The 16,515-nt window shown below is 46.8% G+C and overlaps 2 protein-coding genes across 8 annotated transcripts in view; one reads left to right on the forward strand and one right to left on the reverse strand.

Moving 5' to 3' along the window:
• LOC123511079 overlaps positions 1-1,055 on the reverse strand; it is a 32,977-nt gene extending 31,922 nt beyond the window's left edge. Inside the window, 1 exon segment of the mRNA XM_045266694.1 lies at positions 887-1,055. Coding sequence (XP_045122629.1) covers positions 887-934 — 48 coding nt within the window. The 5' untranslated portion in view covers positions 935-1,055.
• Positions 1,056-1,943: 888 nt separating this feature from the next.
• Positions 1,944-14,334, forward strand: LOC123511286. Of its 7 annotated transcripts, XM_045267043.1 has the most exons (4): positions 1,978-2,018; positions 2,854-2,965; positions 3,314-3,430; positions 6,496-14,334. In XM_045267043.1, the coding sequence occupies exon 4, from the start codon at positions 7,075-7,077 to the stop codon at positions 11,992-11,994; it is 4,920 nt and encodes a 1,639-aa protein (XP_045122978.1). In that variant the 5' UTR covers positions 1,978-2,018; positions 2,854-2,965; positions 3,314-3,430; positions 6,496-7,074; the 3' UTR covers positions 11,995-14,334. The 7 variants fall into 7 exon arrangements, with proteins under 7 accessions (XP_045122973.1, XP_045122978.1, XP_045122979.1 ...); XM_045267038.1 differs by lacking the exon at positions 2,854-2,965 and having other exon boundaries at positions 1,944-2,018; XM_045267044.1 differs by lacking the exons at positions 1,978-2,018; positions 2,854-2,965 and adding an exon at positions 2,139-2,159.
• The last annotated feature ends 2,181 nt before the right edge of the window (positions 14,335-16,515 follow it).

Genomic DNA, 16,515 nt, shown 5'->3' on the forward strand with positions numbered 1-16,515 from the left:
AAAAAGGCCCACTGAGGTGCCGGTCCCTAATAAAAAAAAAAGGGGTGGGGTGACTCCTTGGCTAGTATAGGAGTCATAATCTTTTTTTTTCTTTTCCCAGTTGTAAATCTTGACTGAAGACTGTATGTGTGTGTGTATGTATGTTTTATGTGAAGGCAAAGACTGTATGTGTGTGTGTATGTATGTTTTATGTGAAGGCAGAGTGTTTTGTGTTTAGAGGGGACAGCTGGATTTAAAAACAAGTGCACAGTGTCCCCTTACCCAGTGCTATTTGACCTCACTAAGAGTAATTACCGTTCCCCCAGGTGTCTACTGCCGCCTCCTCTCCAACTGGGACATTACAGAGGATAATTAAAATAAAAATAAAAAAAAAAAAAAAAAGCATTGCCGCCTTATTAAAGCCACATGAATATTGAAATTACACCCAGAAAATAAGCAAATGGCAGTAATTATCCACCTTCCTATGCCCGTCACACACACACACACACACACACACACACGCAGTCATTAATTCTTTTGACTAATTCTTTCTAATCTTTTATGGAGACTGTAATTTCAGTGGGCCATATTTTCTTTAGTTTTTTTCTTTTTCCCCTTGAAAGTTTTCCCTCTTACATTAAAAAAGAAATAAATAAAACACCCGCCATTTCCACGAATCCACAAACCCCATACAAACCTCCCCCCCTTTGAGGCACCCACGGGGACGACACCACCACCACTACAATGCCCCTGGTCACAAGACTACCTGGTGGGAGTCGCAAGGTCACAGGTCACCAAGGTCAGCCCACATCCTGCCTGCCCAACCTGACCACAGTTCCTCATTCCGGGAGTAGCGGCCATGTTGACTTTTTTGGCTAATTTCTCACTATTTTTCGTGTTTGCTCACCAGTTTCGTGGCTCTGTAGGGGCCTGAGATGGACTTCTTCCCGCTCATGCCGCTCTGGAGGGAAGGGAAGGCGATTTAACGGTGAAAAATGTAAAAATCTCCACCATGGCGCCTTCTTCAACTCAAATTTGGCTTTATTTACGTTTAAACTGTGACGTCATTCAATCCCAGCGCTCTGATTGGCTGGCCTCTCCGTGACGTCACTAATTTGCTTCACTCTGATTGGGTGCTATATTGGTGACGTCATTGCACTGCTGAGTTGTGATTGGCTCATGGCGGTTCGGTATAGTGACGTCATAGTGATTTAGTCGGTGATTGGTTGAGGGTGTGACGTCATGATAATTTCGATTCTGATTGGTTCGGTTTATGAGTCTAGTTGTTAAATGGTATCTTTCAGTGACGTCATCTACAGCTGTCGTTATTCATTGGCTGCTTCCATTACTGATTTTTGGTGTATTAATTCCCCAATGGCTTATTTTGTGCGTTTATCCGCTTTTATTTAAAGATCAATATAGCAGGAAGAGATTTATGTAGTTATTTTATTTATAGCTCGGTCTTTGTCATATTCCATCAAATCAAGCATTCACCAAACAGTTTATTTAATCGTATGTATTTAGTTGTTTGATATATTCATTTTGTTCACTTATTTATATTGACATGCATTCGTTCATTCATTTATTCATTCCCAGCTCGGTCCATATTTCATGTCCCGAGTCTCACGAATCTTGGCTGCCTAACAATAGTTCCCTCCATTACAACTTTGATGCAATAAACCATCTCGTCTTCACTAACATGAACGCCCGCAGTCACCTCCACTACTGACACTCAGACGGCTACATCAAGAAATTAATCATTAATTTAACAGGAAATTTCATCAATATTAAATGCAATTGATGACAGTGAAGGCAGAATGAACAATCTTAATATTATCTAAATTACTTGTAACATTAACAAAATCTACGACAGCCAAAATTTTAATATAATATAAGAATGGGATAATTTTAAAGTATACATATTGATGGTAAGAAACTTATTAATAGCACAAGGCAAGAAATAGCTCGTACCCACCCGTGGGTAGGACGGTCCCTTCACCATTAGCAGAAGACGGTACCTTATTTACCGCCAAAAACAGGTATTTTCCCATAATTGCCCAAATTAGTGGATGACACCCGTAAATTGTTACTCTCTAACACTGCCGCGCGTCACTGGAAGCTTAAATAAGAGTGGAGGGAGGGCGTAATGGCCGCTGGGAGGAGAGAGAAGAGTGGCTTGGGTGACTCGGGGAATGACCCTTAGATTACTGCTGTTCTTTGTCTTCTTCTTGGCCGCTCTGTGCCGCGCCAAGCCCCGTCTGGCCCTGTCCTGCCGCCTGTCTGCATGCCCACCCGCCCCCCTGTCTGTGTGTCACTCTGCGTGCGTGTCTTTGTGTGTGTGTGTCTGGCATCGCGTCTGCCTTGCCCTTGTGTGTTTGTGTGTGCGTGTGTGTCTGGGCATCCATGGCGTCTGTCTGTTTGTGGGTGTGTATTGCCTTGTCTGTGTGTGTTTGTGCATGACCGTGTGTGTGTTTGTTCGTACGTGACTGTATGCGTGTGTAAGTGTCCTTGTGTGACTGTCTTTGCGTGTCTTGAAATGTGTATGGGTTTGTATGTGTATGTGTGTGCATGTCTGTTTGCCCCTTGACTGTTTGTTTGTGTGGCTCCTCTCGTTTCTGCGTGTCTATGTGTCTGTATGTTTGTGTGTGTCTTACTGCATGCCTGTGTCACTGCTGTCTGTGTGGCCAACAGTGTCACCAGTGAACTGTGTGTCAGCATAAGGTGTCTGATTCCCTACTTGGCTGTTTCCATATAAACTGCCTGGCAACATTAGTGTGTCTGTTCCTATAAGGCAGTTTTATTTGTTCATTTACTTTTTTTATGACTATCTACCTTGAAATGAGTGTCTGTTAATTCATGACTGTCTGTTCTCAGATGTCTGTGCCTGCCTTGCACTGCCCAGCTACACTGCAACAAGTCTTCTGCTACACACTAATGCCTGTAGCCTGATATAAAGTTACAAAGAAATACATCTTGATTCAATCCTGTGAGGCAGATATACTCCACTTCCCCTTCAAAAAAATATTACATTCAAACATTGCCCATTATTACTGTGTTTGATAATGGTTAGCCCCTTGAGTTGCCACCACATTAGTTGGCATTTTTTTACCACAGTGCCTTGAACCATTGGCAGGGTCAGTACAGTGCCACACAGGGCACAGTGAGTGGCTGGGCAGGGTTAGGTATAGTTTAACCTTAAGATCCATCATACTGTGTCTGAATTACTTATCCTGAAATCAAGATAAGAAATAGAAACCTGCCATGAAATAAAGAGTTGATAACAGTGACTCCATGACAAAGGTGTGCATGCATGACAGCTGCCTGTGTCCCTCAGACTGGTGGGTGAGCAGCGGCTGAAGGCAGGAGCCCACGCCAGGATGGGACGCAGCACACAGACGGCAGCCCGCCACACTCGGGACGGGACACACAGTGCTGGCCCCCAGGCTGACGTGTGAGTGTGGGGTGTGGGACCCTGGGGGTGGAGGGAGGGTTGGGAGGGATACTGAAACCGATACTAACACACTCTTTCACTGCTACTTGACCCCTCACTCCTTTGTCATTCAGTACTAATATTTTGTTTTTATTCTATAGCCATTTTTAATGTTTCACTTGCAAGAAATCGGAAAATCTTGTTCTCATTTTTTTTTTTTTTTTTTTTTTTTTACAGCTTCTGTAGAAATGTGCTGCACTTTTAATGCTGTGGAAGTGAAAGGGTTAGATGAAGTGTGTGGTGAAAAGGCTGCAGGGCACAGAAGGTCCTAGCCTCAGTGGAGACAATCCTGCATGTACCATGTATTGTGTTGGTGGTGAGGCATGCAACAAGCTCCATTCATGTTGTGGATTCACAAGGGATTCCACTGAAGTGTTTTGCCCTGAGAGAGGAGCAGCAAGGAATCAGACTCCCCACTGCACCACAGGACTCTCAGACTGCACAGCACTGCCTGTCAAGCAATAAAGGTTGCTGTGGCTCAAGAATATTTTTTTGCCAGTAGGAAGCAAGAAATTTATATTATGAGAAATTGATTTGTTGGCAAGCTGTGCTAGTCATACTTGCTCATATCTCAAATAGGTTTGTATCATTCATAAACTTGAAGCACAAATTCAGATTGAATCTGGAGAGAGAGGAAAATTAAATGCAATAGAACCTTGGTTTAAGAATGGCCCACATCACCAATGGATTGGTTCCTGAACTAGTTTTGTGAACAGATCTCAACTTTGTTCATGAGCCACACAATCCACAGAACCTTGTGGTCGGTTGTACATCGGCACGTTTGGCATAAATGTTGTTCATGAGAGGCATGGTTTCAAAAACATTCATTTTATTGTTTCTTTCTTTTGTTTTTGTGTTAGTATTTTAACTGCCCTATACTACCTAAGAAGCAGGAAAATGTTAGTGGTAGCAGCCTGAGGCCATTAAGAGGGAAATTATTGCCTAACATGAGAATGGCATTTATGTTTTCAACTGGCTAACCTGATCAAACTTGTGGGGAGTTTCCCAATTTGCCAGTGTCACCACCAGCTCAGTACCTTGGTCCAAAGAGTCTGATTATTCTTTCAGCTTTCCTAAATTACAATTAATTTCCAGCTGTGAACACATATGGGGAGGATGGGTTGCTACAGACAAACATTCACTATATCCAGAGAGAGAGAGAGAGAGAGAGAGAGAGAGAGAGAGAGAGAGAGAGAGAGAGAGAGAGAGAGAGAGCATGTATGGAGCAGAGAGGGGGAGGAAAGCAGGCAGCAACCTTTTAGCCAAAATTCAGTAGTTTCCTACTCTTCCTCTCCTCCCTCACCTGTGCCAGTGACTGTAAACAACAAAGATTAATTACGATACTGTTTTATTTAATTTAGTGTTATCTGGCTCTATTTAAAGATATGTATTTCAATTTTATTCTTAACTTGTCACAAAAAAGAAAATGCTTCAATATGTGCAAATATCATATTTTTAAAACTGACATTAATTTCACAGAAAAATGTTACTTTGGTTTGTGAACCAAGGCCCAGAATGGATAAAATTTGTGAACTGAAGGTCTACTGTATAACTTTCTACTACATATCTTTGAAATTAAATTACTAAATTGCATAATTTGAACTAGGCCTGACCTCACTTATGGAAAAACATCATGACACCCGTTGCTTTTTTGTTAAAGGTTTGCTGTATGCCACACTGACACAAGCAGCGGCAAGTTATAAATGTGGAAGTGAAATATATCAAGGTATCAATGACAAGAGTTGATTGATCCTCATAACATGGCAAATGTAACTCATTAGCATTTAGTGATTACTTGCAGGGCTTCAACCACCACAATGCATGGTTGCCATTGTTTTGACCCTGGCTGCTGTGAGAGTACAGTACACCGGGTACTTTGTAGGAAGGTAGAGGATGCATCAAGGGTGCTGACAAAGAACACAGTGAGGTGTATCACACAAAGGCAATGAAAGTATGGAAGAGTGTGTAGTGGAAAGCTTAAGTCAGAATCAGTTCAAAATTGAGGGATATTAATTCAGCTAATGTTCAGAAGAAACATTTCTGGCTGTATTATGACAAGAGGAAAGGAAAACATACAAAATGTTTAAAGAATATGATATGCATCATTAAGGAGATAAAAGGAAGATGCATAGCTATATAGTGTACAGAATGAGGGCAGGCCTTCATTCTGATGTGTTTAGTTAGTCTGCTTGTGAATGCTTCAAAGTTAACTGTGCATGTGAGGCAGCTTGCAGAGTACTAGAGTGTTTGACTGAACAATTTGTGAGTGACTGAAAACTGATTGACCTACCTAGCCTAACCAACCCAACCCAACCCAACCCAACCCAACCCAACCCAACCCAACCCAACCTAACCTAATCTAACCTAACCCAACCCAATCCAATCCAATCCAATCCAACCCAACCTACCTAACATAAATGAGAAAGTTCTTTGATTCATGGAAAAACTTTCTAATGAGGGGAAGGTGATTTGTGCAGAGAATGATGCCAGTGGCTGTGTAGTAGTGAGCTGGGAGACTGGGGAACTGTTGCCTGGAGTGGTGAGTGGCAGACACTTTCCTGGATGCTGTGGGCACCAGTGTGTGGCTTGTGTGTGGGGCAGCAGTGGTGCATGCAAGGGGTGAAAGAGTGTGATATGCATGTGAATGAAGAATTAAGGAAACACATACCTATGTCTGCTGTTTTTATATTTTCCCATTTTTATCATACAAGTTTATGTCATCCTCTGTTGAGACACTGAAATATAAAAAAATGAACATACTGATTTGTTTTCCAGTACTATTGGTGAGTGTGAAGAAGTTATTGGTTCACACATTATCATGATATTTTGTTGTGTCACACTAGAGTGGTGCGGTGAAGGTGTTTGTTGCTGGCCTGCTCTGTTCTGCCTCCCTCTCACATTGTTCAGTCACTCATGCAGCAAACACCCTCAGTGTACACCAACAAGCTTCCATGCCATGCCACATGTTGGAGACTTGTGATGAGGAACTGTAGTTTGATCAGTGAGACGTGTGTATTTTGCCGCAGGTAAGACCTCCGTGTCAGCTGGCTGAGAGCTGTGTGCCAGCCTGCGGCAGCACCAGTCACCCAGCCAGGACTGGCGGGCTGGCCTGTGGGAAGACACTCGTCCGTCAAGAGCAGCGTCTTGGCCAGCTGCCGTCACAGGAGACCGGCTCCCCAGCGTCCTGTCTCCTCACACTTGGAGAGGACAATGACGTGCACAATTTCCATCACAGTTGCAGTGGTGCAGAACTGTTGATTTTATCACTGCATACGTCATATTCATCTTATTATGAATGTTTAGTGCAGTGCTCAAAATAGAATGTAGCAAATATTGGTAATGATTATTCTTTAATTTCTGTCACATTTTAGTTACCAGTCAACATGTCAGGCTTTATATTAAGCAGATCTTTACATGACAAAGACCAATTTATTCTGAATACAAATGTTTGTTGGTCATTTTATGATTGCTTGATTTTTTGTAAATAGGTTAAATCTAGTGTCAACCAATTTGTAACTGTGATTTTCATTTGGAGCCAAGAAAGAAATTAGCTTGGCATTCCAGTGTTAGGTGGGCACTGCAGGGTGCCACAAGGAAAAGTGAGAATGAAGGGGGAGTGTGACGGCAGGGAGTTGACCCCCGGGGCACCCGTCAGTGTGGGGCCGGGCAGCATGTCAGGTCACAATAGGGAAGGGGGTACGGGGATGAAGGGGGAGCAAGACAGTGCCACGAGGGGCCTGCAGATGCCAGGTGTTGTGGGGGGAGCTCAGGGCAATGGCACGCGGGGCTTCAGTGTGGCAGAGCTCACCAAGGTGGAGGAGGTGAGCCCAGCCAGGGGTGGTCTGCAGATCCCAAGTGTTAAAGGTGGTGCCATAGGGAGTGTTCGAGTGCCACCTTTCAAGAGGGAGGGCCATGACAAGGGCCCAGGACGTGAGGATAAGCCTTGTGTTCAAGAAGGGAAGGAAAAACTGACTATAGGAAGGATCAAGATTCCCATCTTTAGGAAAGATGGCTGGTCAACAGGTTTTAAAAGAGCCAGTCACAACATCACCTCAGGGAGCTTGCAGGTGTCCAGTGTGGAGGGACAGAACCAGAGCAGTGACACAAGGACTTTCAGTGCAGCAAGGGCAGACAGCCAAAGCATTGCCACCAGGGTTGGTGCTGCTGTGCCAGGGAGTGTGATGGATGCCAAGAGAGAGAGCCAGAGCAGTACAGTGGAGGTACCAAGCATGGCAGCTACCAAGAGGATGAGCCAGGATGGGACCAGCCTGGAGGCAGCACTCGAGGCAAGCACCAAGAAACTGAAGAAAGACAGTGATCCAAGCGTCCCTGACATAGCAGCCAGCAGGAACGTCAGTGACGGCAACACCACAGACACAGACTTGGTGAACACAGCAGCTAGCAAGAGAATGAGTCAGGATGGTGCTACAGGGCTGTCTGGCAGGATAGACGTCAAGAGAATAAGACAGGACAGTCTGACACAGATCACAGGTGTGACAAGTATGCCAAGATACAGCCACAACAGTGTGCCAGAGCCAGTAAACTGTGCAGTTCTGAAGGCACCACCAGGCCAGAGTGTCATCACCAGGACAGGAGACACAAGAGGTGCAGGGACCTGTGAGCTGAAAGGTCACAAGAGTGGCCTGGCATCTGTGAATGCAGCACCTGCTGAGATGGTGAGCCAGAACATCAGCAAATACAACCCTCAGGCGGAGGCTGTGAAGGGAGGCGAGCAGGACAGTGCGACAAGTCAAGCAGAGCCAGCTGTGAAGGGAGACTCTGATGGCAGCACTGCCAAGCCACCATTGCCAGTGGTGAGGCAGGACAAAGACAGCAGAGATATGGAAGGCTTGAAGGCCTGTGTTGGCGAGGCAGGACCCCAGACACATCCCACAGCCAGCCCTCTGCTGCCACCCATAAAGAAGGAAATCTGTGACACCTCAGATAGAGAAGAGAGTTCAGAGGTGGCAGACATGAATCAGGAGACCCAAAACAAGGGAGAGGCACAGGACAAAAGTGTAGACACAGAGAAGTTGGCAGGGCCCCAGCAGTGCTCAGAGAACAGTGAAGAGAAGCAGGAAGGTGTGTTGAAAGATGAAGACAAGAACATAGTCAGGGAGTGTCAGGGTGAGGGTGAGGAGGGGCGGGTGGCAGTGGGTGGCTCCTCCTGCCCTCCCCGGGTGAAGCCAGAGATGGTGAGCATCGAGACGCAGTGTGATGATGCCACCATGGCGGCAGATAAGGCCATCAAGGACGAGTACGCCTTCTTCAGCGAAGACAGTGGGGAGCCGGGAGAGTGCCTAGGGGGATGTGAGCCCGGCAAAAAGCCCCACAAGTGCTGTCAGTGTGACACCTCCTTCAGGACGCCGTACGAGCTGTCCCGCCATGGGCGTGTGCACAGCGGGGAGCGGCCGTACCAGTGCCGCCTGTGCCACCGCTGCTTCAAGAGGAAGGACCACGTGGAGGTGCACACACGCCGCCATGTGGAGGACCGCCGCCATGCCTGCAATGACTGTGGGGTTTGCTTTGTGACCTCCTCCTGCCTCCTGCGCCACCAGCGTCGCACCCACCAGGCTCCCGGCACCAAGCGGCCAGGCGAGGGGGAGAATGGCGAGGGGGAGGGAGAGCCTGGGGAGATCAAAGGGGAGGTCAAGGACCAGATCAGTTCCAAAGACGCCCAGAAGAACGGCCGCCGCAACAAGAAGAACAAGCCAGACTCAACGTACCGGCCGGGCGGCAAGACAGTGTGTATCATCAAGAAGCGAAATCTGCGCCAGCGAAGCTACTCCTTTGTGGAGCTGGAGGATGATGTTGAATGCTTTGAGAGTGACGAGGAAGACCGCATCCCCTTCCTGAAGGTGCAGGAGCAGCAGCAGGTGGAAGAGCATGACGAGAGTGGCAGCCAGTCCAGCCAGCTGGAGCACAGCCTCTTCCCACCCAGTCTCTTCAACCCAGAGGCCAATCTCAGTCACCTGCTGCTGCTGGGAGAGGTGAGTCGCCTGCTGTCCCACTCACTGATCCCTGGGGGCCCCTCGGAAGGATCCACCATCCCAGCCAGCACGGTTGGCCAGACAGGTCACACCAATGGTCCACCGCAGGACGCTGACGTGGACACTGACGACTCTGACTGTGAGCCGCCCCTGGTGGCCTGTGACGTGACCTTCACCGAGGCTGAGGGCGAGGTGTTTGTGTCGCTGCCAGATGATGACTCGGCACCCTCCCAACCAGAGGAGGTGCCGGACCAGGACGAGCAGGACAAGGCAGCACCACCGGCCACTGCCAAGGCTGAGCCTGAGCCGTGCCACCCAGCAGTGAAGACCGAGCCAGGTCAGCCCAGCCCACCACTGACACCAGCCAAGGGAGGAAAGCTAGGCAGCAAGCCTCACTGCATGCCACCAGCCACCAGCAAGATGGCACCCACCTCACCCGTCACTGGCAAAGGTGGAGGGACGGGTTTTGCCGCCATGGGGGAGCCACGAACTGCCTGGGTGCCTGCCAACAACACCAAGGGGAAGAACACCTGCGACGCCTGCCGGAGGAGGAACGAGGCCAACCGTCTGGCACAGATGGAGAAGGAGCGCCAGGCAGCACTGAAGCAGAAGGAGGAGGCACAGACCAATCCACGAAACACTCCTCAGAAGGAAATCAAGACTGAAGAGGTGAAGCCTGCAGACAAGCCATTCGTGGTCACACCTCCCCCCAAGCCTCCTGCGTGCAAGCCACAGCAGTGCAAGCCGCAGCAGTGCAAGCCGGCAGTGAACAAGCGCAGCAGGAAGGCCGCCATCACCAAGAAGCGGCGGCCGGCCAAGGCTGGTGGTGGTGGTGGTGGTGGTGGCGAGGGCAATGGTGCCACCACAGTGCCCCAGCGACCCCACAAGTGTCATCTGTGTCCATTCAATTTCAGGTCGGCCACAGAGCTGAAGCGGCACGCCAGCACACACAGCGGGGAGCGGCCCTTCCTGTGTGAGCTGTGTGGTGCCGGGTTCATGCGCAAGTGCCACTTACAGCTCCATGTGCGGCGGCACAGCGGTGAGCGGAGACATGCCTGCCAAGAGTGCCGGATGCGTTTCTTCACACCCTCAGACCTGGCACGGCACCAGGCCATCCACCAGGCGGGAGACAAACCCCTGGAGTGCCACCTGTGCCACCTCACCTTCCGCCGCGCCTTCCACCTGGAGCGCCACATTCGCCGCCACAACGAGGCCGCGCCCTTTGCCTGCAAGCTGTGTGGTGCTTTCTTCAGCTCGGCAGCAGCACTGAGGAGCCACGACAAGCACCACCGCACGCCCGGCCCACACGCCTGCCCTGACTGCACGGCTGCATTCACCACAGCTACTGCTCTCTCCCGCCACCGCCGCGTCCACTCCGCCCGTCACCACCGCCTGCTGAGAGCCATAGAGCGCCACGCCACAGCCAAATCCAGCTACGAGTGCGTTTCTTCCGAGGAGTCTCCGCTGTCCCTGGTGATCCGCAAGGTGTCGGCCACGGTGGTGACACCAGGGGAGTCAGGGAAGGACACACCCACTGACTCCCCAGACCTGGCAGACCATGACAAAGAGGAGCAGGAGGAAAAGGAGAACAAGGACAGCATTACCTCAGGTCTCTCTACCACAGATAAGGAAATGGATAGTAAGGTGGAAGGAAGGGAAATGGATGTCTCCACTTCACTTACTAATAAGGAAACAGAGCAGGGTGGAAAAACTGTCTCCAGTCTCTCCACTACAGACAACGAAATGAAGGGAAAGGTGGAAGGAGAGGAAATTACCTCTACTCCTTCAGTACCAGATAAAATAAAAGAGGATAGAGAAGGAAATATTACCTCAAGTCCCTCCATCTCTGAAAAGATAGAAGATGACAGGGAAAAAAATATCTTGAGTTCTGGGAGGGAAAAGGAGCGGAGTGTAGCCAGTGCTTTGACCATCAACACAGGGGAAATCAATGAGGAGAGTGGAAACATTACCTCTAATCCTTCCATGACAGAGAAGGAGGTGGTCAGCACAGAGGTGAGTAGCAGTGGCTGTACAGTGGAGGAGAGTGTCACAAACAGTGGTGACAGCCTTGGTGCCATTAATCTCTCCAGCAGCACCAAGGCTGGGAAGGACATGGCCAGTCATAATGAAGCAACAGGCCTCCAGCACATGAACAGCTCCAGGGAAACGGGTAATCAAAGTGTGTCCAGGGAAGCAGAGATGGTACAAAAGTCAGCCAGCAACAGTGGAACAGTTTCCAGCAGGGAACTGAATGGCAAACATGAGTTGAGTGTCTCCCTCATGAGCAAAGAGAGGAAAGAAGCACAAGGCAGGAGCAGCTGCAGTCTGTTGCTCCCCACAAGCAGAGAAATAGAGGCTGTTAAAGAAGAAATCCACTGCAGATCCACGTACCACCTGGCCACCCCAAGTGGAGGGCAGGAGGCAGCCCTGCATGGTGCACCAGGGTATCCCGGTGAGCAGGGCGGCAGCAGGGCCAGCGGTGAGGAGGGTGGACAGCAGGGAGGGGTGAGGGACGGGGTGGCCACCACCAGCTAGCCGTGAGTGCAGGTGACAAGTGCAGTATTCAGCTGGTGAAACAAATCTTGCAAGCTTGACATGATATTTTTTGCCATGTAGAAGGCATCAAGTTTGAGACATTAGAGGGAAGTGTCCAGGAGTGGTGTAAGTTTGGCAGCTCCACCAGGGGTTTGGTTACTGTGTTCATGATGTGAATCTCAGACCACGTGGGGAGCACCTGCATTTCACTCATGTTTCGTTAGCAACACCACAGCTGGACCGGCCAGTGCAGCGCGCCTGTGCACTGCCTCGGACAAACTCCCCCTCCCACTCAGCTCTGGCGAGCATCAAAGTGCAAAGGTTGAGAGTGAGCCACAAGTGATGTGCAAGGGCAGTGTTGGTAAAGTACCTACATACTACTTGCTTATTCAGTAGTTTACAGTGCAAGCTATGAGAAGACTGTGATAAGTTAGATTTTATTGTTGACTGATATTACAAATTATTACAAATTACATATGTCTATTATAAGAAGGAAGTTTAGGACAAAAACAAATATATTGAGCATTCATATTGGCATTATTTTAAGAAGTAAAATTGTGGCAATAGATAAAATGTAGATTATTGAAATTTAATAGTGCTATCTATATCTTGAGTGTTCAGGTTAGAGACAATCTGTATTTGCAGGAATACCTTGTTCTGACACAACTTGATAAGTCAGTGTCAACAGAGGGAGAGACGGTGCACCTATCTTATTGAGGGTGGCTGGCGCTGGGACTGAGACGGGCAATGAGTGGTGAGTGGTAGAGTATCAGCAGGTGCCTCTCAGTCCCAGGGATGTCAGAGCAAGGCCTTCCTGCATGCTGCTGTAAGGAGATGCCATATTAGGAGAGTAAAATAGCAGAGTAAACTTAGAAGAGTACGTATGTATCAGTGAGGGAACGTGGTACAGAGGAGGCAGTTGTGGTGAGAGTCTCAGCCTGTGGTGGACATTTGAACCTGAAAATCTCCTTCCCAGATCGCTACATTTGTAAGGTTGGTAACGGCCGCCCTGCCAGGTGCCACCCTGCCTGTCGGAGGATGTCGTCTCGTTAGTCGTAAGCATGTTGGGTATTTTATAAACAAATTCACCCCAGCATTATGTTATGTGAAAGCTTGACACACTGTTGCAGTGAGAACAAAGCTATGCAGGAGTTTCTTTTAAATATTTCTACATTTATTTGTACACATAATTGCCAGAACCATAGCCGCTTGCTGTGTTTTATCATCAGAGTGGTCCAGCTCTGTTCCCAGCGCTTGTAGTGAGTTGTAGGCAGCTCGTAGGCTTCGTACTGCTGTTGTAGCACCCACAGGAACCCACAGATGTAGTCGTGTGTAGAGGGTAGTCGAGTAACACTTTTCTCAGCTTACAGCGCAAAACTAATGTGTCTTTCACCGCATAGCTTGATGAATGTCATGTCTGCAGGAGAGTGTGTGTGTGTGTGTGTGTGTGTGTGTGTGTGTGTGTGTGTGTGTGTGTTTGTGTGTGTGTGACTGTCTGTCTGTGTATGTGTCCGTGTGAGTGTAGCTAGGGTGGAGGGGCTGGGTGTGTCCTCGGGTAGAGATACACTGATAGTACCTGACTGTAGCGTGCATTAGCTGTCAGCCAGACAACTTCACTGGGAGTTAGACTGTCCTTGTGTCCTCCCCAGGGTTGTGTTGCTCTTGTTTTATTTTTTGTCCTGTTTTGTTTATCTGTTTGTAGACGGCAGAATTATATTGCGGAAATGCTTTTATCGACCTTTGTCTATGTTTATTTTTACAGTAGATAGCTTTATTTGACCAGATTATCAGAACCATTGTTGGCTACTAAAATTTTATTGATATTTTATTTAGTTTTATATATATTATTTGATCGTTTATTATTTTGTTGTTGTTCTGTAGTCTCCCATTCATCATTGGAACCTAAAGACCACCATCGGAAATTCAAATCTCTTGCACATACATTTTGTCCACGAGGTTTCCAATTATTATGCCACTTCCTCTGTTCAACACTGTCACACTACTAGTACCGTATATTAGAACTCAAACCACACACAAGGTCTCTAAGGACAATTCAATGTACAGTATTCACCTTCTACAGTATTGTCATGTTCCCAGAAATACTACCATTCCAAATCAAGATGTTCTCACACCAGCTGTTAATAACATTAGTTGCCGTGTCTGTCTATCCCTACCAACCAACCAACCAGCCTCGGCGCGCCTCCCTCGGCCGCCCTGTAGTGTAGAGGCCACCAACCCTATGGGCATTGATTTGTGAACCAGTTACTTTTATTATGAGCCACCTCTAGTGAACCAGTGTGCTTCGTGCTGTGTAGCGGTGAAATAAACAGTGTCATTGTTCGGGAGAGTCTGCCTACCCTGCACTGCTCTCTTCATGCTGTCCTCTTGACCCTTGCTAATGCCTCTTCTCTTGCCCCTTATCTGTATATCATCCTCTTTGCCCTTTGCTAATGCCTCTTCTTTTGCTTCTCACCTGTACCTCTTTCTCTTGCTCCTTATCTGTATATCTTCCTCTTTGCCCTTGCTAATGCCTCTTCCCTTGCCCCTTACCTGCCCCTCTCACCTTTACCCCTTACTCATACTGATAAATCTTTCCTTTGGCCCTTACCTGTTCCTCTTTCCCTATGCTTGACTGACAACTCTACCTTCTGTACTTGACCTCTCTCTCTCTCTCTCTCTCTCTCTCTCTCTCTCTCTCTCTCTCTCTCTCTCTCTCTTGCCCAGTGTTCTTACATAAAAACACAACTTTTATTTCATTTTATTCTTTTATTATTTATCTGTTTATTCTTTCAGTGGTATTTTTCAGATTATTTACTTAACTTTCATTTCTCCTCTCTTGTTCCTGTATTTTATTAGAAAGTCTTACACATTTTCCATATTCAACTTCATAATTTTTCCCAAGCTTCAAAATATTTCTGTATTAAAAACATCACAGTGTTATCCATTCTTAGTGTTCATTCTTCACATTTTACCCTAATGCTTATCTCGCCTCATTATGCTGGTAATTTTGACACCTCTTCATCAAAACTTTGGCCTATTGTTTTGGCATTACATGTTCCACTTCACATGAACACCACTCCTCATCTTAGCTGTTATCCTGAGACCTTCCCACTTGCTCTTATCTTTAATTATTCCACCTTCCCCACATCCATCCTTTAATACTTTTTTCTTTCAGCTTCAGATTATTAACAATGTGATTTAATTAAGAGTATACTAACTGTAATGCCACATACTCAGTTGCTGGCTGGCCTTCACTGTTTTATTTCCATCTGGATAGGCTTGTTTTCCTCCACAGCCCATGCTCACTTTACACAGAAAAGGTATACAATATAAACTAAGTATTGGCCTGCTGTTTTCTAGATACCCAAGTTGTCCTAAGCCAGTGTGATGAGGCTGTGTAGACAACCAAATAGTGAGTCTTATGCTGCAGTGTCTTCCATGTCTGTTGCCAACACAGGCACAGGTGAAGAATGTAGAGTTTTACATTCATGAGCAGCACACATCTTCAGACATTCTGTTGGTCATGAAAAGCATGAGGGTATGGCCAGAAGGGCAAGCCATTTTGAAAATAAACAGCCATCACGATTTTCCAGACCAGTCACCTCTGTCCACAAGATTTTCTGTAGTGAATTGTCATCTCATGCATAAGAAATAGGTTTGTAAAATGTGTGATATAGCATACATATCCTGACAATACATTTATGAGTATCAGCTATTGCTGCATTTATAAGAGACAACATTCTATCTGAAGAAGCTGTGAAGCCTACAAGTGGCAGTCCCTGTAATACACATGCTCATCTGTGCCACTGCCATCACTAGTGAGTAGTGACTGACCCAAAGACATCCTGACATTACACTGTGTATAATATATTATATGTTCCTCGCAGAAAAGTGTGATATTTATAAGGTATTCTCTTGCTCTGTGGTATTAATGAAGCTGCTCTGTTGTGTCCATAAGAGGCAGACTTCTTATGAATGTGGAAAAGTTACTTATTTATTTCAACCTGTTACTGCAGTGAAGTCTCCTTAGTAACATGACTTATTTCCAACCATTTGAAGATTCAATAATAAATGGAGAATGAACCAACACTCCTGACAAAGGTCTGAAGAAGGGAATTTATGAGGAAGGTGAAGAAAATACAAATGAATGAACAAGTAAGTAAATAAAGTTGTAAAGCACAACTGTAAAAATGAACAAGTAAATGGTCAACTATTTCAAGATAGAGTAATTAATCCCAATAAATTCCATTTAGATATTGGGATGGCTGTAACGACTGGCCTTGTCTTTGCCGCAAGAGTAGTTCATCATCATAATAATAATAATAATAATAATAATAATAATAAATAGATAATGGTGATAACAAATAAATAAATCCTATCATGTGAGATGCACCTACTCATGAGCCACGAGCAGGGTGCCCGATGCTCATGAATTCGTCTGACTCACGGGCGACAGGTGCCTCTGCTCAAGACAAAAGCGTTACCACAACCCCGAGGCAAGGAAGTTGGTGCATCAAGCTA

This window comes from Portunus trituberculatus, chromosome 31 (assembly GCF_017591435.1).
Source record: "Portunus trituberculatus isolate SZX2019 chromosome 31, ASM1759143v1, whole genome shotgun sequence".
Taxonomy (NCBI): Eukaryota; Metazoa; Arthropoda; class Malacostraca; order Decapoda; family Portunidae; genus Portunus; species Portunus trituberculatus.